Source organism: Sesamum indicum, linkage group LG12 (genome assembly GCF_026168435.1).
Source record: "Sesamum indicum cultivar Baizhima isolate 11 linkage group LG12, ASM2616843v1, whole genome shotgun sequence".
Lineage (NCBI taxonomy): Eukaryota > Viridiplantae > Streptophyta > Magnoliopsida > Lamiales > Pedaliaceae > Sesamum > Sesamum indicum.
The window spans coordinates 18,898,115-18,920,421 of NC_142668.1; the positions used below are offsets into that span (position 1 = coordinate 18,898,115).

The 22,307-nt window shown below is 37.1% G+C and overlaps 4 protein-coding genes across 8 annotated transcripts; 3 read left to right on the top strand and 1 right to left on the bottom strand.

Moving 5' to 3' along the window:
- Positions 1–2,109: 2,109 nt before the first annotated feature.
- On the top strand, positions 2,110–6,361 carry AAH (allantoate amidohydrolase). Of its 2 annotated transcripts, none has more exons than XM_020698251.2 (12): positions 2,110–2,425; positions 3,250–3,320; positions 3,632–3,735; positions 3,809–3,861; positions 4,005–4,121; positions 4,324–4,433; positions 4,513–4,618; positions 4,715–4,801; positions 5,338–5,580; positions 5,681–5,806; positions 5,896–6,057; positions 6,141–6,361. In XM_020698251.2, the coding sequence occupies exons 3-12, from the start codon at positions 3,639–3,641 to the stop codon at positions 6,261–6,263; spliced, it is 1,224 nt and encodes a 407-aa protein (XP_020553910.1). In that variant the 5' UTR covers positions 2,110–2,425; positions 3,250–3,320; positions 3,632–3,638; the 3' UTR covers positions 6,264–6,361. The 2 variants fall into 2 exon arrangements, with proteins under 2 accessions (XP_020553910.1, XP_011096836.1); XM_011098534.3 differs by having other exon boundaries at positions 2,111–2,425; positions 3,809–3,893.
- Positions 6,362–6,612: 251 nt separating this feature from the next.
- Positions 6,613–9,816, bottom strand: LOC105175897 (protein kinase family protein / C-type lectin domain-containing protein). Its single transcript, XM_011098536.3, has 5 exons — positions 9,521–9,816; positions 9,344–9,407; positions 8,519–8,923; positions 7,817–8,387; positions 6,613–7,300 (listed from the first exon to the last, which is right to left on the bottom strand). The coding sequence occupies exons 1-5, from the start codon at positions 9,593–9,595 to the stop codon at positions 6,772–6,774; spliced, it is 1,644 nt and encodes a 547-aa protein (XP_011096838.1). The 5' UTR covers positions 9,596–9,816; the 3' UTR covers positions 6,613–6,771.
- Positions 9,817–11,003: 1,187 nt separating this feature from the next.
- Positions 11,004–15,857, top strand: PUR7 (purin 7). The gene is made up of 12 exons (XM_011098537.3): positions 11,004–11,370; positions 12,173–12,274; positions 12,380–12,509; positions 12,694–12,786; positions 12,865–12,953; positions 13,882–13,962; positions 14,538–14,627; positions 14,729–14,818; positions 15,031–15,081; positions 15,161–15,207; positions 15,369–15,426; positions 15,502–15,857. Exons 1-12 carry the CDS (start codon positions 11,053–11,055, stop codon positions 15,559–15,561), a joined length of 1,209 nt encoding a protein of 402 aa, XP_011096839.1. The 5' UTR covers positions 11,004–11,052; the 3' UTR covers positions 15,562–15,857.
- A 736-nt stretch (positions 15,858–16,593) lies between these two features.
- SUF4 (zinc finger (C2H2 type) family protein) lies at positions 16,594–21,111 on the top strand. Of its 4 annotated transcripts, none has more exons than XR_016063115.1 (7): positions 16,594–17,065; positions 17,439–17,539; positions 18,122–18,245; positions 18,703–19,124; positions 19,708–19,862; positions 19,960–20,435; positions 20,730–21,111. XR_016063115.1 is itself a non-coding variant. In XM_011098540.3 (7 exons), the coding sequence occupies exons 1-7, from the start codon at positions 16,869–16,871 to the stop codon at positions 20,799–20,801; spliced, it is 1,125 nt and encodes a 374-aa protein (XP_011096842.1). In that variant the 5' UTR covers positions 16,594–16,868; the 3' UTR covers positions 20,802–21,111. The 4 variants fall into 4 exon arrangements, 3 of the variants coding, with proteins under 3 accessions (XP_011096842.1, XP_088732556.1, XP_088732557.1); XM_011098540.3 differs by having other exon boundaries at positions 19,960–20,013; XM_088876430.1 differs by having other exon boundaries at positions 19,960–21,111.
- Positions 21,112–22,307: the final 1,196 nt, after the last annotated feature.

Consider the following 22,307-nt stretch of genomic DNA (forward strand, 5'->3'; position numbering starts at 1 on the left):
CTGAGACACTTCAACACCCAAATCAATGAATGAGTCTAATATAGTATCTTGGGAGGAGCGGGCATCAAGTCATATGGGTGGTGAATTCCTTGCCAGGGCTGGGGCTTTATAGTATTGGGTTAGGTAGGGTGGACAATAAGTATTTGGGCCTGGCCTTCACTTATGAGCCCACATCATTCACTCTCATGCTGGGTTGACGGGAGAGAGACTGAGGAAGGAATTTAGAATAGTGAGTGGTTTTGGTTTGAAATGAATAAAAAGTTGGTGAGGTTGTGGTGTGATTTGTTATGGTGTGTGCATTTGTTGTAATGTTGGATTAATTACACTAATGATATGAATAAAGGGTGTGGGTGTGGGTGTGGGAATTGGGATGACAGTGATTCCCATTTTATTGTTATTATTATTATTATTCTCATTTCCCACTTCCCCCAAATTAACAAGTTGCGTAATGCATTCACTATCATCATCATCATCATCCTTTTCAATCTGAATCTTCTCATCTCAACATTCTCTCACCCATCTTTTTTTCTTCCCAAAATTAAATATTCAATTCACATAAATATTTTTTTTAAAAAAAGCAAGTGTTGAAAGAATCCACCAGTAGTGTACTAAGCATTGCCCAGAAAATAATTTTTGCACACAATGAGAAAAAATACAGAACTCAAGAATATCAAATTTTTCAGAAAAAATAACCAACACTAAATTATTTTACGCGCTAAGCTATTTTTCGCACAAAGCGCACAATATAGATATTTTGCAGTAGGCTTAATGTTAGGGGACTAAGGAATAATCATATCGACACCCGAGAAAGAGAACTCGAAGGCTCTGATACCACTATTGGAAGAATTCATCATAGTGAGCTCCAAAATTAAAATCCTATTCAGCTATTAAAGAAAAATCGTAAGTTACGAAAACCCTTATACAGACTAATATTACAACAACAAATATTACAGAAATATTTACAGATATAATGATAACAATATGAAAAATAAGAACAGAAAAGAGATGAATAGCCCAATGTCCAGATCCAGTAGAGAGAAGCCTACAACCACCAAGGTCGGTCCACAGACGATCACTCACAACACTTACACAATGTTTGGTTTTGTGTTTTGGCCCATCTCCCATTTTAGAGATGGGCCAAAACACAAAACCTTGTTTGTTTTTGTGTTTTGCACACCTCCACTAGGTGTGCAATTGTAATTTAATTTTTTTTATTACTTTTTTTTTTATTTTTTATTCTTCTCTTAACATAAATATATATATTATATTTCACTAACAAACAAAATACTATATATACATACACATATATATTACTAAATATATATATTAAAAGACATGATTTGACAATGAACAGTAACTCCTGTCTCCCAAATCCCAACATCAAACCTACACCACTTATTTTATATTATATCAAAACACAAATCCAAACATACCATCTATCTCAAAACACATACTTACTTATCTCTATTTTTCTCTCTCTATCTCCAAAACACCAAAACAAAAACATTAATCCAAACATAGTTTTAGATTTCCACTTAGGAATAGGTTTACGAATAACTTTTGATTAGAGAAAGAGAAAAAAGGTTTTCTAGTTCGATGGAGATGTAAGGGAAAGTCATTGAAGATGCAGAGAGAAAAGAATGACGATGGAGAACCTAAAGAGAAGAATGAGGGGGTGACAAGAAGATGAGAAAGAAAAATAAGTTTAGAATTTGACCTGCAGAAGAGAAAGATAAATATATAGAGAGCCGGATTGAATGAATGGGCCGGATAGAATAAATGGATTGAGCCAAAGAATGAGACAAGTAGGTAAATTGGGCTAAACCATCTAGGTGAGGATAGTGGTGGTTTGTGCTGAGCCTACCCAAAAAGATTATGGACCATATTTTACAACAACGGACAAACAAACAATAAAACACATACTGCCACACCCCATTCACATATACAACCAAATATGTGTATATATATATATATATATATTCTTTATTTATATTATTTTTTAAAAAAAATATGAAAAAAAGAAAAGACAGAAATGAGTGGGCCCATTTGGAGAGGGCCCCACAGTGTCAACAGGCACAAAATCACGAGGCAACCACAAATGCTGGCCGCCATGACCTCAGAAGTTACCATTACCATTGCCAATACCACCTTTAATCAAAAGTGTGCATTTCCGTGGCCAATTTGGCTGCTGCTCTCTTCCTCTCTTCTCTCTTCCCTTCCTTGGCGCAGACAATCCAATCCAGTCACGGAGAGCCAGAGAGAGGGAGAGAGAGAAAGAGATATTCGGACATGGCCACCCTACTCCAATGCACACCACTCCACCATTCCATCTCACTCATTCCAATTCTCAATCTTTCTCTGTTGCTTTCTTCTTCCTTTCTACTTTTACTCGCCATCTCCCTCCCCTCCACCATCAGATTCTCTGGTAAATCTTCCGCTTCCTTCTCATTCATTCATTAATCAACCCCCCGATTTGTACTATGTAATAACTTCCCTTCTCTGTTTCATACTTCCCTCCCTTACCACCACCACCGATTGCTTATATTGTATTAACACTCGTACACTATTTTATACTTAAATCTCAGATTTGGACTTCAATTCTTCACTTGATAACCCTTTTCTGGATTATTCTAAAGATTAAATTTTTAGATAAAAACCTTTTCTTTTTCTCTTATTGCCTGCAGGATTTTCCACCCCATTTAGACTGGCTTTTATTTTATTTATTGTCTTTCTCATTCTTATTATTAGTGTTGGTGGCTGGGAGCGTAATCAACAAAATCACCAATGTAAATGTATTTTATGTGGATTATAAGGCTTTATTTCGGATCCCAACCTTTTTTCTAGGATACTGATCTTAACACTAGCACACCGTTTCTCTGCTTGATCACCAACACAACACATATCAAAATCTCAAGTAAACATCTCTTTACTTATATTATAAAAAACATCTCAAGTGTTTTAATATCTGTATATTATCATCTTCGTTTTGTTTGTTCCTTCTCTTCTCAATTTTCTGAACCAATTCTATCACATATTATTTGTTCGAATTTCAATTAGGCTCTCATTTACGTTTTTTGAGCCATTGCTTACGGGTAGTGTTCAAGTGTGCTATCTCTCTAGTCTCCATTTTAGTTTGATGTTGTTGTCATTGTTGTAATGTTTGCGGTTGTTCCAATCTGGATTCTGCACCTAGTCCTATGCTGTGATTTTCTTCAAACACACTCAACTCATTATCTGTTGTACATACAGAAGGCACAAGCTTTTTGCATTCGGAAATACTAAAGGATGAGGCAGTGGCAAGACTCAATGAGCTTGGAAAGGTACGCCACTCAACTTGACTTTGGTACATAAGCAAAGTGGATATGAGTCCTCATCATCTTGCAAAACTTAACACCACATCCGATGTGCATAAAGTTATGCGGTACTTTTCCTTGATCTGTTTTCTACAAATTCTCTTTAAGTTCAAGAATCTCTCTGCTTGTGCGTTCGCCTGTCTGATTGCGGAAGCTTTATTGCAAATCAGAAAACACAATTAATATGTTTTATATACTGCTTACACCATAGTACCTTATATTGAAAATAAAACCACAAAAGATGTGGCTAGTCTCAAGCGAGATTGCGTTTTGACCAGGTGAGTGATGCACAAGAATTTCTTGCAAGGACTTTCCAGTCCCCAGCTTCTGTCAGAGCAGGAAACCTTATTCGGTTGTGGATGGAGGATGCAGGTTTGCAGACGTAAGATGTCAAAACTTTAGTTTTTCAGTTTTACAACGGACAGAATACTATGTTGACATTTCCCTTTTTGTAGGTGGGTGGACCAAATGGGAAATGTGCATGGACGATATGAAGGGCTCAATCCAAGTGAGAAAGCTCTGTTAATCGGCTCTCATTTGGTGAATCAACCACATTCTCAACTTTCTCTAACAAAACATAGTTTTTCTTACGTGAGCTATTTCGAGCAATAAATGTAAAAATATCTGACTGTTGACTGCTGTCTTATACAGGACACTGTTATTGATGCTGGAATATTTGATGGAGCTCTGGGAATTGTTACTGCATTATCTGCATTGAAGGTGTTGAATATCAGCGGAATGCTTGGAAAACTCAGGCGACCAGTGGAGGTAACTGATTTTATGCTAACTTATCACTTGTGAATGAAAGTTTTCTGAGCGGCATTTATGCTGCATGAGCTTGCTTTTACTGGAATTGTTTCTTGCTATTATGAGGTGTACATACTAGTCAGCAGCTTTCATAGAGAAAGGGACAGAGGGGGAAAGTTCTTTTGAGGCCACGTTGTGATTCTGTTGGCTATTTTCTCTTCAGGTTATTGCATTTAGTGATGAAGAAGGAGTTAGGTTTCAGTCTACCTTCTTAGGAAGTGCAGCAATTGCTGGTGTATTGCCTGTTTCAACATTGCATGTGCACGATAAGAGGTTTACCTAACTAACTAAATACGTTCTGCTCAGCTGTAATCTGAATTTGCGCTGACCATTAACAGATAGATATTTTCAGTGGTGTCACAGTGCAAGGTGCTCTAAGAGAGAACTCTATTGAGATTACAGAGGAGAATCTTTTGCAGCTCAAATATGATCCTGAGTCTGTTTGGGGTTATGTTGAGGTATGCAAGCATTACATGTCATATGACTCATATTTTATGCAAGACTAAAGAGTATATGCTGTACGGAGTTCTGATCATAATTCTTTTGCATCACAGGTTCACATTGAACAGGGTCCTGTGCTTGAGACTGTAGGCCTTCCTCTTGGTTTGGTAAAAGGCATTGCAGGGCAAACACGATTGAGGGTAATTTTCCAAATACACGTGCAGCATCTGCTTCAATAAATGATTTGCATCACTATATTTTCAGTTCTGAGATATGAGTTGTCTTAGATTTTATTTCTGAAATGAATTTAATTTACTCTATCAAAGCTCATCTCCGAGCGGCTTATGCTCAGATTATCATTCGTTAGATAGTCTTGGATTTAATTATTGAGATGGGAATCACTTTGTGTTATGCATTATTCTGCTCAAGTAACACATATTCCGATTCCAAAATGTGATACTATAATTTAATACAGCTAAGATCAAATCCCGTCCAAATCGGCCTAAGAAGTGAAAATCAGCATCTGATTGCTATTTGAGTCACATGGACTTAGTTATCTGCATCGGGTGCCTTAAATACACAGGTTAAACCTTTCGTATGAAACTTAAGTTTGCTTCTGACTGCTGTTCCTGAAACCTTGTAAGAAACAACTTAGGCTTACTTCTGAAGCCATCTTTTAGTTGTATATCCATTTTAGTTGCTTAATACGATGAAGGTTGTTTCCATAATTTTGCAGGTGACGGTAAAAGGATCGCAAGGGCATGCTGGCACAGTCCCCATGACGATGCGCCAGGATCCTATGGCTGCAGCTGCAGAACTGATTGTATTGCTGGAAAGTCTTTGTAAACAACCTGAGGATTATTTGTCCTATGATGGTCAGTGCACAGCATCTACAGTACAATCTCTTGCTGGATCTCTTGTTTGTACTGTTGGAGAAATATCAACTTGGCCAAGTGCAAGTAATGTAATCCCTGGCCAGGCAAGTCTTGAACGTCCTGAGACTTGTATATTCAACAGTTAGTTTTGTTGGTAAGCACAGTTGAGGAGTTTGACATCTTAATTGCTTTTTGTCTGTGCAGGTAACCTTCACTGTCGACGTACGTGCAATGGATGACCTGGGACGAGAAGCAATAATCTATGAACTGTCTAATAGGATGTACCGCATATGTGATAAGCGTTCAGTTCTGTGTCTTATTGAACGCAAGGTTTGAGATTTGCCTCTTAACTTGGTGATACTTGTGCCCAGAAGTAATTTGTGGCTCATTGAAATAAAAAAAAGATTGTGTCGTTTCAGCATGATGCTAATGCGGTGGTCTGCAACCCTGGGTTGAGTTCCCAGCTGAAATCCGCGACTTATGCTGCTCTTAAACGAATAAGTGGTGAGGATTTAGATGACGTGCCTATATTGATGAGCGGAGCAGGACATGATGCAATGGCCATGTCTCATCTAACTAAGGTGCTGTTCTCTAACCTACGACCATTGTAATCTTCAATGTATACTTATTTCAATCTTTGACGGTCTGTTACTATCTGATATAGGTTGCAATGTTATTTGTGCGGTGTCGTGGTGGGGTTAGTCATTCCCCAGCTGAACATGTATCGGACAATGATGTCTGGGCTGCTGGTATGGCGCTCCTGGCATTTCTGGAGACTCTTGCTTGATTTCATTTGTATGATCCTCACAGCTTGTGATAAACAGTCAGTTGTGGAAATGCAACAGCTTCATATTCAAGAAAGGAAAAATGTACATATTTGCCATCTGATCTTTTCTTCATTGGTCTTGAGAAAAATTCTTACCTCTATTTGGTCCCAGAAAGTACTAACCACTCTTGGTAAGTTGGCAAAATTGACTGGATAAAGCTAGGTGCATGAAGGAGCGAACCTTTGCATGACTTTTTGACCGATATATATGCCTCCAATATCATACTTCCAGGGCCAGAACCTGGAATTTAGTCAATGAAACTAAAGCATCACATAAATCCTTGTTCTTTGTGATATACCAATCAGGGCCTTAATAAAAAATGACCACCATCATCATATTGCTCTAAGTTCCTATAAACAGGTAGCAGAACTGTGTGAAGTCAAACAGGTTAATGGTCTACGACTTCATAACAGCAGCAACCAATTTTTCCTCTTGAATTGAACTCCTAATTCATTACAATGATAAAGCTTATTTCAAAGAGGGTGGCTGTGCTAACTGCTGTAGCTGGTGGACAACATGCGACATTCTGGGGCGCATAGATGGAACATGCTGTGTGCAAGAATATACAAGATCCACTACTTTCTGGACAGTTCCAGCTTCTGGGATTACAGAAGAAGAAGATGATGATATTAGAGGATCCAAGAGCTCCAGATAGCAATGAGACTGCACCAATGGTGTAGCCCACTCAAATATGCTCTGCCAACCTACAGAATCAACAGCTTGTGCTGGTCTGCGCCCGCTAACAATTTCAAGCAAAAGAACCCCAAAGCTGTAAACATCACTTTTTGTCGTAAGCTCATTTCTATAGACAAACTCTGGAGCAAGATATCCATGAGTGCCGCCTGCCATTACCCTCCTCTCATGCATGACCTCCCAAGGAACAAACTTCGATAGACCAACTCCCATAAGATGGGCACTAAAGTCCTCACCAAGAAGTACGTTAGCTGCACGAATATCCCGATGCACCACCTGTGGCTTCACCTTGTCATGGAGGAACCTGTTAATTAACAAATTAATGAGACAACAATCCACATGACAATATTAATAATCTCAACATATTAAAAGTCAATATTCGAACTCATTAAAAAAGAAAAATAATTATTCCCTTGATATCTTCAGGTCCTATAGCCTGAAATGTTTTGCTATCCTCTAGATGCTTAAAAGTATTTTGGAAGTGAATTGTGCCCAGCACCTCATGATGTTGTTTTATGCTATTGCATGCAAAGATCATGTTTATGGATAATAAAACTGACACTGTAATACAAGTTGATGAATGTGAAGGCAGGACAAGCTCAAATTTGCAGTGGGTCTACTTAGGCCAGGGCTGGAGAGGCAGGACAAAAAATTGAAGCAGAAAAAACCATGCCAAACATCACATTTAAGTAATGGATTACAATTTCAACTATCTAGCACAAGCCTCTTAGGTTTTTATATTTAAAGCAAATTCATGGTAAATAAACTATTTTGAATACCAGTAGTAATTACAAAAGGAACACAACTTCAAGAAACTTACGCAATTCCTTGAGCCAGACTAGTAGCAACTTTCATTCTCATGGCCCAATCCAATGTCCTTCCCCCTCTGGGAAGATGGTGCAGCCATCTGTCTAAAGGTCCATTCACGATAAACTCATAGACAATATAACGATCGCCATGATCATAACAACATCCTTTAATAGCCACTAAGTTTGGATGATGCAATCTTGCAACCCTCCCTATCTCAGAGTAAAACTCCTTTTTCCTCTGAAAGCTAGATCTCTTCAACCTTTTAACTGCTACCCTTGACCCATCAGGTAGAAGGCCACTATATGTGCCCCCCGTTTTGGCATCACCAAGAAGACGGTTTCCCTCACTAAAATTCTTTGTAATGGACTTTAGTTCCTCACGAGTAAAAACTTTCCATGATGGAGGAACTAATGCCAATTCTGCTGGATTAGACAGTTTGCGAGATCTTTTACGCCTTTTATTACGTCTATATATAAGAAGCCATAATACAACAGCAAGAGTAGTGCAAAAGATGAGTCCACTGACAGCAGCAAGAATGATTAGATATTCCTGGTGGCAGTGCATACCATGACATTTATTTTCTGAAATTTGAACATGAAACAAAATTAATAGTTTAACCATTTAACAGAGTTTCATGAAAAGAACTAAAAGATTTGAGAGGAGACCAAAAATAGTAAGTGATTTTGCTTAAGTTTATAAAGGAATCGCATACCCATATCAAGCATGCATAAGAATGCATGTGACATGTTACATCTTTGAGCCACAAGAGATGCAGTTCCATTAATCATCAATGTGCAAAAATCTGTCAAGTTATTGCTAAAGCAAGACTGATTGGTGCAACCAGAGTGGATTGGACTGATTGATTCATTCCAGTAGGATGTATTGTCAGACCATTTCCAGTATTCGTTGATTACTCTCCCACCAACCCAGCATGCCTCCGAATTTTCACTACATAACTTTTGAAGCACAGATAGTTCTTGCAGTGATGTTACTGCTGCCAGATGCCCATCATAAGATGTGCATTGCTTCTCAGACTCATCCCATGATTCATTGCTGGCAACAAACTTGAAACACCTTGTGTTACTATGATTTCCACTCCAACCAGAAGGGCATGACACTGTAAAACAAACAGATAATTTTACTCAGGGAAAAAAGGGTTGACAATAGTTTCGTCTTACCTCAAAAGGAAATTTCACTGCCAGTAAGATTTATGAGCATAAAGTTTCATCAGCAACCAGAAATCCGGGCAACTTATTTAGATACTAGCACAAAAATTGAAGAAAAGGATGGGCATCAGAACATAAACAGATAAAGAAAAATATAGGATGATAATGAGACACAATACCAAGCAGTCTGAGTCTGACAGAACGGGGTCTTTTTTTATTAGCTCTACTACTAGGAGGCTCATGAACAAGCACTAGGGTCTCCTTTCTGTGCAAAATTAAACTCTAAATTCTGAAGCTCAAATAGGACTTTGGAAAAGAGGATAGAAATCAAGAAAACAATTATCTTCGAGTCCTAAGAGACAACGACTAACCTCTGCTGTGGATCTGATTTAAAGGAGGCGCCTGTAAAGAGACATCAAGCGACTCATTAAAGCCCTGAGAAAAAGAAACACATACATAATCAACAAAGGCAAATAAACTGAATATGCGTTCCAATATCTTGAAAACTAAATTTGTTAAGAAAGATTAAAGTGTGTAAGAAGGCTGACGGAGTTGGATGCTCCGAGTGAAAGCAGGAAGCAAAAGAGCAGGATGAGAGGCTGGAAGTGGATGGCAAGCTTCATGAGGATAATACTGCGTCAGAAACCCCAATGAAAAAAACAGGAATAGAGAGGAAGAAAGGAAAGCGAGAGAAATGGTGTGGAATTGAGGAGGTATTCATAGAAGGAATTAGGGTTGGGATAAAATGAAAGAGTGTGGGGGAGTTGAGGTTGGTGAGTCTTCTGACAGGGGCAGTTATTACTCCTTACTCCTCTCCTGTCCCTCACACTCACACTCCCACATAATGACATCACATTCAACTTCAACTACTTCTCTCACTCTAATTCTTGTGTTCAATTGTTTAAGCCATATTCATTTTGTCCTTTCAACTATGCCAAAATTTACAAATTATCATTTTTTTAATCAAATTATCTATTGAAAAAATTTGAATTTAATTAATACTGAGATTGGTTAATACTCAACCATATATTTCACAAATGTACTTACTTCAAACTTCAAACTAAACATACAGATACGAAGAATTAAAAAAAAATTACACTTTTAGTTACACTGAATAAATATTATTGCATTTTTAGTGCCACGTGCTATGGGCTCTATTTTTTATCCTAACTCCGTTTAAATCATTAAATGAGGATAAAAATTACTTTTCAAAAGTTAAATGTGGTTTTTAGTATTTTAATCATTAAGAGGTGCAATTTTATATAAGGATTCAATAAAAAAAATTAATATAATAATTTATATTTAAATTAAAAATTAGTATAAATAATAAAACAATATAGGGTGATAAATATTATTTTGACACCTTTTTACCTTTTAATAATTACATAAACATTCATAAGGGCATTTCCGTTCTTGAAAAATTGACCTAATCAATAAGTACATTTTTTAATTTTAAAAACTATCAAGGGTGGTTTATGTAATTTTCTAAAAGACAGGGATAGTTTGTGTGAAAAACTATTGGTGAGGGAGTGTAAATATAATTATTCCTTATTTTTATTTTTTACAGTCATTTTAATTCTACAATCAATTTATTTTCTGAAACAACAGAATTTAATACTATTATAGTAGGCCAAAAATGCAATTTTCCCAAATTAGAACTTGCAACATAATGTTTGTAGCCACTCAACAAATTTGTTTGACTCCAAAGCCAAAATACATTCATATTGCATTTGGTTTATTTTATGTGGTCCCAAGGTTTTGAATTTCAATTTTTCTTAATAAACTTTTTTGAATATACTTAGATAATTTTAAATTTTTCTATTTTAATTTGAAACTAAATTTCAATGGATTTTAAAATTTTTTAAATAGAGTCTTTTCAAATTCTTTATTTAAATTATTTTTTTCAAATCTAAATCTATCAATTCAAATAAATTCCGAGAGGTTGGGCCGGGCCATAAATTGCGTTGGTTTGACGCTATTGGGCTTTTCCCAAGCCCATATCTCCCCTTAATCGCCACCTATTTTAAATAGAGACCACACCGCCGGCGCCGGCGACCAACACACAAACGCGGACAGTGGAATGGCTCTGTCGCAGTGCCCAAACCCTCCCAAAAACCTTAAAGCAAGGCCAAAGCCTTTCCTCCCCACTAATTCTCCCTCTTACAGAACAATCATCCCACAAACTCTCACTCCTAAGAAGTTTCCTTCTATGGTAATTTCTGCATCATCGTCGCCTTCTACTGCGTCTGGCCAACCCTCTCACCCACTCGACGTACAAACGAACACCGAGCGCAAGAAAGAATTGATGAATGCTATTAAAGCCTCACTTTCCAACTGTCTTTCCGAGACCCATCTTCATTTAACTGTTCCGGGTCTCCAATCCAAGACCAGAGGCAAGGTGTACTTCTTTTTCATTCTCGTCTTATGTTATTCGTAGTTTAATACCTGTAGTTCAGTTGTTATTTAAGAATTTGGTGCTTATGCAAATCCTTCGAGTTCTCATCGTCTTTTGGATGGTGGGCAGTTCTACTATATTTCTAGTCTTTTTACTATATAATCTTTAAGACTTTATGCAGGAATGTCAAGGTTGTCTTCCGTGGATTTCGATGTGGATGTTTTCTATTCCTTAACGAAATCTCGAATGAAGAAAGTTCAAAAGTTTTCTTGGATGACTGGCAGTTCTATTATATGTGTACTTGTATATTTCGTTTTCTCAAGATTTTGTCTGTTCGTATAAGGCTTGTGATTCTTGCAACTAAATGCCTAAAATGTTCATAAATTTGGTGTCTGCTTATTGCCTTTGTTTTTGAAATAATGTTTATCTGCAATAATTTCTCGTGTAAAACTATATCCCAAAAGTTCCACTGGAGAGAAGTTTCCTTCACCAGTCATGCCTGCATCATCTGCCATCAACAATTTGAGGCCACCCTTTAAAAGCTACCTACTCTCTGGAATCTTTTGACAAATAACCAATGGCAAAGTGCTTTCCAACTCTGCCTGACATGCAAAGCATTATGTGTGTCTTTTCTGGAGAATTCAGAACAGATATTGAATATGATGTCTTACGTTTGCAAGGAAGTTGAAAGCCAAATTGGTTTATGATTAGATGCCACATGAATTGGAATGCCTATTTAATAAAGTTTTCATGCATCTCCCAGAGATTATGGTTTGGTAGAATGATAAATAAATTGGTTTTGAAGGTCAGAGACATTTATGATGGGGGAGATTATCTTGTCTTGGTCACAACTGACAGGCAAAGTGCTTTCGATAGAGTTCTTGCTTCAATTCCGTTCAAGGGTCAGGTAATCATTTATTCCTCATCTTCATGTGGCTCTATCTTCAGCCTTAAGTCAATACGAAGTAGATTTCTTATACTTGCATGTCGATAACCCTCTCTATTTTTTCAGGTACTCAATGAAACAAGTTTGTGGTGGTTTAGCAAAACTCAGCACATTATTTCAAATGCAGTTGTTTCCTCTCCAGATCGGAATGTGACTATTGCAAAAAAGTGTTCAGTATTTCCAGTTGAATTTGTTGGTGAGTCAGTCAAGCAGCGCTAATTTTTGGTATTTCCTAGGATCCGTACAATGGTCACCGCTTATCTAAATTTAGAAGTCATTTTCTGCAGAAGATTACACACTTGAATAGGATTATTGGGGTACTATTATGTTGGTGGTGTCATTGGTCTGTGTAATAAAAATTATAAATGCTGTTTCCACAGTTAGAGGTTATGTGACTGGAAGCACAGATACATCACTCTGGACTGTCTACAAGAAAGGCATTCGAAATTATTGCGGCAATGTTCTTCCCGATGGTGAGGTCTGTAATTGTGTAGGAAGTTTAATCTATTCAAGTATCTTATTTACTTACAGCCTTCATCCATGTGCAATAGGTATGGTGAAAAACCAAAAGTTACCAGCAAATATACTAACACCTACGACTAAAGCTGCAGATCATGATGTTCCCGTAACGCCGGAAGAGGTTTGCGTTTCTTGACTTACTTGTCGTCATCTATAAGATTATTCTCTCTTTGTTGACTTTGAAATCTCCTTTTCACATCATTAGCCCAAAGCTCATAGTGGATCCTTTAATTTTTTTGTATGACTTGAATGATTAGGTCTATTAACCACTCTGTTTCCAGGTCCGTTAGGTTATTTGAATTTCCATTCTAAAACATCCTCCTGTTGCTTACTTTGTGCAAATATGGGGTAGACAAACTCTGCAGAAGATGATTTATTATTATATTCACTGAGGTTAGTGGAGCTTAGGGATTGTGATAGTCGAAGGTGTCAGGCTAGGTACATAAGAGCACCTTCGGCTGTTTCATGTAATCATTTGATTTCCTTCTCAGTCAAATGACAAACAGGTAGTTTTTTATTGTGATATGGTTATTCAAATTAGGAGACAAGGAGCTCCTCCTATTAGTGACTGCCTGCACAAATACGGTAAGATAGAACTTCCATAGTTCCCCAAAAGTGCATGCCAATCTGAAGGGAAAAAAGATAGAGAAAAGTGCTGCAAAAAAGCCTGTATCCATTTTAGTATTAACAGGGCCTTTCACTTGGTAGAGATACTCAATTGTGCTATTAAATATCCTTGGTATTATTTTCTAATTCAAGCAATAGTATAGTGATGGGCCTCGATTTTGTATCTCCTAATTCCTAGAACCATATATTTTGCACTGATGTATCCAACCATGCAAATCAGTTGATGCCCACAAACAAATGTGCTATTGCAAATATATCTGTTGGGAATGGACTCATGGAATAGAGATAGGTATTCTGACTACTTTGCCAATGGATAAAAAAGGGATTTGTGAACTAGTTAAAATTATAATTTTTACAATTTCAACGCACTTCTAAGTTAAACTACCTAGTGTTTCTCTTTGATTATCAATTTACCTTGCCAGATTATTCAGCGTGGGCTGATGACACAAGCTGATTATGATGAAGCAAGTAAAGCAGCATTAAGCCTGTTTGAGTATGGCCAGGTACTGGAGCATGCACTATTCTTCTCTTTTCTTTCTATTTTTATGACTCAATGATAACTCTTCAATAGTGAGAAATAGTAAAAGCACATGTCTTGGACCAAATTTTATGAATCTTTTGTCATGATGACTTGATTTGTGGCCTCATGTTAAAAGCATGTTCTGTAACAATGAAGTCGAGGTTCGGTAACTTGTGGGCTTTTATGCAGAAAGTGCACGGAGTGGTTCCCATGTCAAATATTACTACATAAAACTTTTTGACAAAATTTCTTGCCTTTTCATATTTTCTAATATTTTGATACATCGAGCTTGGGCTTATCATTACCCTCGCTGTTACTATCACTCATCCATTAAAGGACGAGGTCAAGTCATTTGCACCAGGTTTTTGTGGAGCCTTTGTTTACAATTTTGAGTTGGCTTCTTCTCTTACTTCTAGTTAACTTCCCTCTCAGTGGTTTCTGTGTGCATTGAATTATATATTCTGGCTGGGAGTCACATATGCTGAGACTCATAGGATACTGCTATTATTCTTCTTATTCATCTTCAACTTCAAAAAACTTACATCTTTGATATTGCAGCGGATCGCACTGGAACATGGCCTGATTTTGGTGGATACCAAATATGAATTTGGAAAAGGATCTGATGGCACAGTTCTTTTGATAGACGAGGTTATATTTATTAAAGCAACTTCAACAGATGGACATGGATGCTACTAGCTTCTGCCTGGATTTTTGATGAAAATCTTTTTATTTCTTATTTCAACTTTTAGGTTCACACACCAGACTCAAGCAGGTATTGGGTCGCCCATTCTTATGAGGAACGCTTTCAAAAAGGTCTTGAACCTGAAAATATTGACAAGGTTTGTGATGATTACTTGACTTGAACATCAGTTTTATCCATCTAGTTTGCTCCGAGGTTTGGAATTCTGGCTCCCCATCTAAGTTATTTAGCTGTCTTCAGTGACCAATTTCTGTATGCATTCCATGTTGTATCTTGTATTTTCTTTAAGAGTGAGCTACAACCCCCTAAATTGCAGTCCGCTGAGTTCCAGGATGACTAAATGTTTTGTAGGAATTTTTGAGGTTGTGGTTCAAAGATCATTGCAATCCTTATGAAGATGAGGTAAGTCCGAGGAAGGATGTTATATTTTTTGCTTTTGTTATATGTGTTGAATCTAACTCATCAGCACACACTTGTTTAGGTCTTGCCTGCTGCACCTGATGAACTTGTTTCTGAATTGGCTTGGCGGTATGTTGAGTTTTATGTCCTTGGGATTAATGACAATCCTTTTTCCTGACATGAAAGACACTTTCCGTTTACAATATCTAGTGTGTTGTTATATTTGATGAGCTATGAGGTGGCTGATTTTATGTCTAAATTTCTGATCTGCTCTTTCCTTTTCCTTACAGGTACATCCTCTTATATGAGACAATAACAAAGTCGAAGTTGGAAATACCCTTGACCAAGGTAAAATCATTATCATTGGTAAAGATGACAGTTTCTGTTGCAGCCTGATAGTTAATGTTTATTGCCTTTGTGCAGGAACCTATACACGAGAGAATATCACGGAATGTTTCACAATCGCTCTCATCTCTTACATAAACCAACACCAACTTTCAGAATTTACAAGTGGATGTTGTTGTGGGACTAATTTTTCATAAATAGCTTTTCTGTGTTGTTGTTTTTGTGTTATCAAACACATCCAAGAGAGGAGAAATTACAGCTTTGGGGGTTCTAAATGAACTGGTTACTTGCTGGTCTCATTTGTAATGCTCTTATAATTAACGGATGGTCCTTTTTGCAAAATTTTGCATATTAAAGGTTTCTCATTGTTCTTGAAACAAGAAGTAAGGCTGTGATTATATATGGGAGATGTGATGTGATATGTTTCTCTTAAACTGTGTTTGATACAATTTTTCATTTATTTCACAACCAAACAACGACTGACTCAATCGGATTAGGAGGGTAATTTTACTTGCTTGAGATGGATGGGTAAGAATATGTTGCAATAATAATAATATTATTATTTTGTTTATAATTTTATTAATATATAGCGACCAAAAGTGGTGTTGTAACTTGCTTAAAATAAATTATTCGTTTTTAATATAAATTTGGATAAGCATACGATAATTGTTTATTTTTATTGAAAGATGTACAGTTTTGTTTAGAAAAATTAAGATGAGTGTATAATAATTTCATATTCTAAATAACTTTGTTTGGTACCTTTATATTAATTGATTAATAAAACTAAAAATATTAAAGTTTTGCTCATTGCATTCATCTGGATTTTATAATTATTTATTTGGTACAAGGTACTAACTAGAATGCCTAATATTTTAAGTAAGTAAGAAAATGTGTGTTGGATTTTCTCTTATAAGCTGTATTTTATTTTTTATATCATATGTATATATAAATACTATGTATTTTGTTTAGATTTTTTTTATATAAATGCAATAGAATATATTTATTTAAAAAATTATTTCATGGAGTAAAAAATGTAATAACAGAAATCAGATTAACCCAAAACAAATTCAAAGTGGTGGATAAAAACAGACGAGAAGAGAATTAGAGAAGAGAAGAGAACGTGTTTGTTAACAGCGACTACCATGTACTTCCCTCCTTAAGATATGGTGCGTTAAAAGGCGGAGGCGGCACGCCAGGGCGGGTGGGACTCAAATTCCGAAAATTACTTATACCACCTCTGAAACCCTAACCCTCCTCCCTCCCTCTTTTCCTAAATTTTCCCTTCCCAAAACAAATCGCGCCCCTAATAGAAACATTTGATTTTTCAATTAATAATTAGTTATTAGGAAAGATCGAATTATTACTGATATAGTCGCGGATTAGATCTTAGGTTATTATAGTAGAGTTGAATTCTTGGATTGATATCCAGAGTGGAATAGAATTGCATGGGGAAAAAGAAGAAGAGAGGAGCAGTTGATAAGGTGTGGTGCTACTATTGCGATAGGGAGTTCGAAGACGAGAAGATATTGGTGCAGCATCAGAAGGCCAAACACTTCAAATGCCACGTTTGCCACAAGAAGTTGTCCACCGCCGGCGGCATGGCCATCCATGTCCTACAGGTTCACAAGGAACAAGTCTCCAAGTCCGTATTTTTTTTTCTCTTTTTCATTGTTGTTGTTGTTGTTTGTTTTTTTTTTTTTTTTTTTTCAAGTTCCCCCCTGGCTTTTTCGTCTCTTCTTTATAGTTCATCTTATCTGGGTAAGGTCAATTACTTTCGTATTATCAATTTATGCCTGTTTTTAATCTTAGGATCCGGATTATTTTGATTGACTATCCAGCTTCTTTTTTTGTTTGATTATTTTGGAGCGACCTAGGGTTTTTGAAATGAAAACCCTGGGTGATTAGACTCCGTATATTTATTTTCTGGTGAGACCACCGCTCCAGATTTTTTCTATTTTTTCCTTAACAGTGCTGGTAGAATCCTACTCTGATTTTATGCGGCATCATTTTCCCAGAGTTCCAAATGCAAAACCTGGAAGAGAATCAACAGAAATTGAAATTTATGGAATGCAAGGAATTCCACCTGATATCCTGGCTGCTCATTACGGGGAAGAAGGTATTACACATTTTTGTCACTTTATAGGTTACTTCTTTAGAGAGCAATGCTAGTATTTGCGATCATATAATTTATATTCTTCTTCTCTTTATGCTGGTGGAGAGTGATAAGTCGTAAACTGCAAAACAGACCAAGTCAAAATGAATCGCTAAAAAGTTTGTTTTTGGTTCAGATTTTTCTCTTCAGACCTTTGTTCATCTCAAGCATAACCAATAACCTTGCCTCCATTTGGATTTCCAACTTGAACGAATTGTATCGAATTGAGTGAAAAAGCTTGATTATATTTTTTTTAATTGTTGAATAGCAATCCAAACAAAACTGCTGAAGCAATTTTTTGGTCATTGGTTCTACTTCTTTTTTGTTTGGGGGTGGTGGTGGTTCAGTTCATAGCTTCTGCTTTTCATTTTATTCCAAATCAATAATTTAGTAACATTCGGAAATATTATGAATCTTCATCTTTCTTTTGGGTTGGGTATTAATTGTCTGATTTTGTTTTAGCAATAATTGGACAGACGGATTATGTTGTAGTTGGACCTGTCATATTTCATCAGGCTGATCTCTTTGTTTATTATTCTTTTGCAGAGGAAGAGACACCTTCAAAAACAGCTAAAGTTGATCTTCCGACCTCCCAACTTGGTGCTGTTGTTCCGGGGTCAATAGGGGTTGGGTATCCCCCGCAGCCAACTATGGGATCAATGCCTCAACTGTGGGTTCTCCTTTATATCTATTCATTGGATTTATGCTGCTTATGTAACATATGAAACAACATTCAAGTAAAGGGGGAAAAGGCGAGATTGGTTTTTACATGTGGTCACTGTCCAATTATGTGGAATCTGGCAAGCTGTTGCCTGTACTGTGTTATTGATGTGGTGCATGTTTTCCTTGTCTGAATGCTGCAATTCTTTACCCTTTGGTTGAAGTTGATAGCTCAAAAACCTAGATTTGTTTAATATACTTATCTCGTTTCTCTTTTGGGATTTAAGTTCTTTTCAATAATAATACTAAGAATATATAATTTGTTTTGGGCATTCGAACTGTGGCATCAGACTAGTTAAAGTAGTGAAGGACCTAACTATGTCAAGTGAGTCTAACAAATTCAATATCTACCACTCCTGTATTTGATCTAATCTATCGTACCTTGGATTATTTGACTGTGAATGCAGTTACAACCCTAGGATACCTGTGCCTCCAGCTGGTTGGCAAGTTCCACCACGTCCACAACCTTGGTATCCTCAACATCCAGCTGTTTCAGTTCCACCTCCTGGGCAAGCAGGATTACCTCAACAGCCTTTGTTTCCTGTACATAATGTCCGGCCTCTGCTGCCATCTGCAACACCTCCTGGGCTCCAACCTTCATTGCCAATTGCACCTCCTGGGATGCCTGCAACTACACCCCCTGTTCCTGTTTCTCAACCTCTATTTCCTGTTGTTCCCAACAATAATATCCCTCCTCAAAGTTCCCCATTTTCTGCTCCTACGGCTCCAATTAGCTTACCTTTGAGCTCTTCTTCAGAGATGAAGAGTGCAGAACCTCACTTTGGCAGCACGTTGCCAACCAATAGCTATCACACTTCGGGAATTCCAGGTTAATGTTTCCTTTCCGATCTCTATTTTGCTGTAATTTTCATGACATCTTGTCTTTTCCTAATTGGATTGTAATATACTTTTATTAGATTTCATCATCAGAGAAGAATGATAACTTACTGCATTATGTTTATGCTGATTCCTTTTTGGAAATGTTTATGCATCTTTTTATTAAGCTCTCCATTTTACTATAGCTAAAGGACTGACTGAGTTGTAATTTTACTGGATGAACTTTTATACTTCTGGTGACAGCTGAGTTATTATATGACGAGCAACTTTCTACCGTAATTGGTACTTTGTTTGTTAAAGAATATTTGCTATAACTATGTATGCCATGGTAATGATGACATGATCTAGTTATTTGGATGAAGTTCAATTTAGTTTCCTATTTAAAAAAGTAGGCCGCTGGAGAAAACGGGGGTGTGGTTGTGTGGTACAATCTTAATGAAGTTGTGTTGGTGGTTTGAGAATTATTGCATCTCCGTTTTGTATTTCTTTCACCCTCAATTCTGGTAATGGAAAATTTTGAAAGCTTTGGCACAATACCGTATCTGAATGCTCACATATTTCTTTATTTTTTGCAGTAGTTACTTCTGTAAATTCACATTCTTATGCATCTGGTCCAAATACCAGTGGTCCTTCAATTGGCCCACCTCCAATAATTGCAAACAAGGCTCCAGCTACTCACCCTGCTACAAATGAGGTCTACCTAGTGTGGGATGATGAGGCTATGTCCATGGTTAGCTATTCTCTATTTTGTAAAAGCTGTCTATAGGATGCTTTATAGCAGCTATTCATTTTGCTAACAGTTTTTTGCTCGCTGATCTAAATTCCAGGAGGAAAGAAGAATGTCCTTATTGAAGTATCAGGTGCATGATGAGAATAGCCAGGTAAGTCATAATAGCCTAGTAATAGTATTATCGAGCACGGATATTTCGTTGGGTTGTTCAAACACCCAGGTGGCTAGGTTTTGATTCTTGTGGTTTCAAATTCGCTTGTTTGCTCTTTGTTTAATATGTATAAGGTATTAATAGAGGTGTTTATTTCTCTTATCAAAATCAAAGGCCATACGAAAAAACATATTTAGCAATTTGTTCATGGCTACTTTCAACCCCATTGATTTGATGGGCTGTTTTTTCTTTCTTGGCCGTTCTCCGGTTGGCAAGCAATCCCACCTATCTGGTGGTCAACAAAGGTTCAGGTCAAGTAGGTATCTTCGTTTTCTTGCTAAATTAGTAATTTAATTCTGACTGTCTTGCTGCAACCACTCCAGGAGTCTCCAACTAGCTTCAGTACAAGGTTAAGACAGAGTGTATGTATTTACTCTTGGATATTTTATTTGTTGAATTTGTTTCTAAATTCTGCCTATGCTTGATCAAAATGTTGGGTTTGGGTGAACAACTATTATCACCTAACAGATTTTTGCCCATTCGTGTCATCATACTATTTTTTTAAGATCGAACGTGAATTCAATGGTCCAGGTCAGCTCCTTTTGCGAAGTTTGTATCTACTGACTACAAGCAAAATTCTAAAATTGACTGCTAAATCATAAAATTGCTCTTCTTTTGGCTGCTCTAATATTAAGTTACTTGGACGTCTGTTTCAGATGAGCTCAATTGATGCTGCTATTGACAGAAGGATATCGGAGAGCAGGCTTGCTGGTCGCATGGCTTTTTAAGGATGATGCATTACTCTAGCTGGGTTCCCCAGCGTGTGGGAAATGTATCTTTATGGATCCTAGTTCAATATCTGCTGCTAACTGGTGCTTCCTAGTGCAATTCTTTTTATGTACCTGTTGTATTTTTTAGGTAGAAGGTTGTGGGGCGCCCTATTATGCTAAATAGATTTCAGTCATTTTTCCTTGGGGTTTTATAATCTGTTATTTGGTATGAACAGAATCCTGTCTAAATTTTTGACTGATTACCTTGGTTTCTTCTAGTATTAGCAGTTCTATTATTTTATGAAAGGGTAATTTGCTAGTTTTGTCAGCACGGGTTTCTATAGTTGAATTGGACTAGTAGCATAAACAGTGGTAACTATTAATTTTTTTTAACACAAAGTTAATGATTCTAAGTGACAGTTCTGTGGTTCATTGGATGCATTGGCACACCCATGCTAAGTGGACACCATAGCATCTACACGTAAAAGTGATTTGGTGGAATGTTGCCAGATTTTCTATCATGTGAGCTGTAAACATTGAATATAATGTTCTCGCTGGGCTGCATTGGCTCAGCGATATTCCAATCTTGAGGCAACTGTCCTCAACTCTGGACTTCGTTCTCTTCTCCATTTCCGTCCGTTTCCTTGCATTCTCCTCCTTCTGCACTTATTGTACTTGGGTTATTTTGGCGGACTATAACTGTTTGCCCTACTCTTTAGGCTTTCGGTGAATTAATCAAGATTGGTAACAGGGCATGAGCCCAAACGTTGGGGTTGATGAAGCACCGCCTTTTCACTCGGGGGCAATATGCAAGAGAAGCATCCTCCTGAATTGATGGTCTCTTAATCTGGATAGCATAACAAAGTGGCTGGGTGTTGGTCATAAATGAAATTAAAAATGTTGTGGATGATTTTGTTAGGTCAATAAACATTGTCAAGAGATGTACTTGTAGATATCCAAGAATGGCAACCGAAAGTGAAGAAGTTAAGGGTATGAATAATTAAATTGATTATGTTTTGCCTGAACCATATATATATGTGTGTGTCACCCGCAAGGAGCAAACAAGGTGGATATACAAATTTAGAAAAAGGAAAAAGCGAGAAGGGGGGTTAAAAAAGTTAAGGGAGCAAGTGAGGACCCGAGAGGCAATTGAGAGGAATGAGAAGAGTACCAAGTAATAAGGGTGAGGCCGGCGATGTGTAAGTTAGATTAAGAAGAAGGTAATGTATTAAGTGCATGAACGGTGGAAGTGGAAAAGCATAGACATAGGTGATAGGTAGGCACGAAAAACAAACAAGAAGAGAAGAGGGCTTTGATTTGCGAGTCAGGATGTCATAAATCATAAGTACTGTTCTGGCAACTTGGAGTGAAGGAGTGCATAATTTCCACTTGTGATGAGAAACACTTTTTCCTTTTAGGGAGGTTTCTTGAAGTGAAATACGATTTCCAAATCTGATCAACTCAACTTTTTCTATTTCTGGAGGCAATCATATTTATGAGATTGACATAAACAAGACAGTACTG

What these genes read in the sequence shown, in the direction of transcription:
- AAH (XM_011098534.3), top strand. Translation starts at nt 2,290, where the DNA reads ATGGCCACCCTACTCCAATGCACACCACTCCACCATTCCATCTCACTC. An exon ending in CTCCACCATCAGATTCTCTG is followed by an intron (nt 2,426 to 3,249) that starts GTAAATCTTCCG and finishes TTGTACATACAG; the next exon opens with AAGGCACAAGCTTTTTGCAT. An exon ending in TGTTAATCGGCTCTCATTTG is followed by an intron (nt 3,894 to 4,004) that starts GTGAATCAACCA and finishes TGTCTTATACAG; the next exon opens with GACACTGTTATTGATGCTGG.
- SUF4 (XM_088876430.1), top strand. Translation starts at nt 16,869, where the DNA reads ATGGGGAAAAAGAAGAAGAGAGGAGCAGTTGATAAGGTGTGGTGCTAC. An exon ending in TGCTCATTACGGGGAAGAAG is followed by an intron (nt 17,540 to 18,121) that starts GTATTACACATT and finishes ATTCTTTTGCAG; the next exon opens with AGGAAGAGACACCTTCAAAA. An exon ending in ATGGGATCAATGCCTCAACT is followed by an intron (nt 18,246 to 18,702) that starts GTGGGTTCTCCT and finishes CTGTGAATGCAG; the next exon opens with TTACAACCCTAGGATACCTG.
- LOC105175897 (XM_011098536.3), bottom strand. Translation starts at nt 9,595, where the DNA reads ATGAAGCTTGCCATCCACTTCCAGCCTCTCATCCTGCTCTTTTGCTTC. An exon ending in AAATCAGATCCACAGCAGAG is followed by an intron (nt 8,924 to 9,343) that starts GTTAGTCGTTGT and finishes TTTGTTTTACAG; the next exon opens with TGTCATGCCCTTCTGGTTGG. An exon ending in AGTCTGGCTCAAGGAATTGC is followed by an intron (nt 7,301 to 7,816) that starts GTAAGTTTCTTG and finishes GTTAATTAACAG; the next exon opens with GTTCCTCCATGACAAGGTGA.
- PUR7 (XM_011098537.3), top strand. Translation starts at nt 11,053, where the DNA reads ATGGCTCTGTCGCAGTGCCCAAACCCTCCCAAAAACCTTAAAGCAAGG. An exon ending in CGGCAATGTTCTTCCCGATG is followed by an intron (nt 12,787 to 12,864) that starts GTGAGGTCTGTA and finishes CATGTGCAATAG; the next exon opens with GTATGGTGAAAAACCAAAAG. An exon ending in GCCTGTTTGAGTATGGCCAG is followed by an intron (nt 13,963 to 14,537) that starts GTACTGGAGCAT and finishes TTGATATTGCAG; the next exon opens with CGGATCGCACTGGAACATGG.